Source organism: Emiliania huxleyi (genome assembly GCF_000372725.1).
Source record: "Emiliania huxleyi CCMP1516 unplaced genomic scaffold EMIHUscaffold_9912, whole genome shotgun sequence".
In the NCBI taxonomy this organism is placed as follows: domain Eukaryota; phylum Haptophyta; order Isochrysidales; family Noelaerhabdaceae; genus Emiliania; species Emiliania huxleyi.
The window spans coordinates 642-1,143 of NW_005194688.1; the positions used below are offsets into that span (position 1 = coordinate 642).

At 62.7% G+C, this 502-nt stretch overlaps 1 protein-coding gene across 1 annotated transcript; it reads right to left on the minus strand.

Moving 5' to 3' along the window:
* Positions 1–228: 228 nt before the first annotated feature.
* On the minus strand, positions 229–468 carry EMIHUDRAFT_259843 (hypothetical protein; the record flags this gene model as incomplete). Its single annotated transcript, XM_005756043.1, has 1 exon — positions 229–468. A coding segment is annotated over one exon (240 nt), but the record flags the coding sequence as incomplete, so codon positions are not given.
* Positions 469–502: the final 34 nt, after the last annotated feature.

Genomic DNA, 502 nt, shown 5'->3' on the forward strand with positions numbered 1-502 from the left:
TTGATCAGCTTTTCACCCTCCCACAGCCCGCCACAGGCACAGCGCGCACAGGCGGGTCGACGGATTCTCCTAGTCACACCAAGAGCCAGATCGAGAGTCGGCCGGCGCACCATGCGCGGACCTGCCGACGGCATTCGCGAGAAGCGGCTGCGGACCTGTCACCGCTGCTACGTGTCAGCAGTGGAGAGCTGAGGCGCTGGACGCTGGAGAGCGCGGAGACACAAGTTCTCAGCTGTCCGCCAGCTCCTGGGGTTTCCCCCGCAGGAAGCTAAAGTAGGTTGTGAATCCGAAGGAGACGACGGCGACGAAGGGCACCCGAGCGTGGATGGGCAGGATCGAGAAGTTGAAGAGGAAGGCGGGGACCCAAGTGCTCCAGCAGACGAAACAGTCCTCGCGTAAGTTGGCAAGATACTTGCCGCGCGCGGCCGCGAACTGCGATGCGCGAAGCTGGCCCGCCTCAATGGCCTCCTTGACGCAGTAGAAGCAGGGAAACAGCATGAAC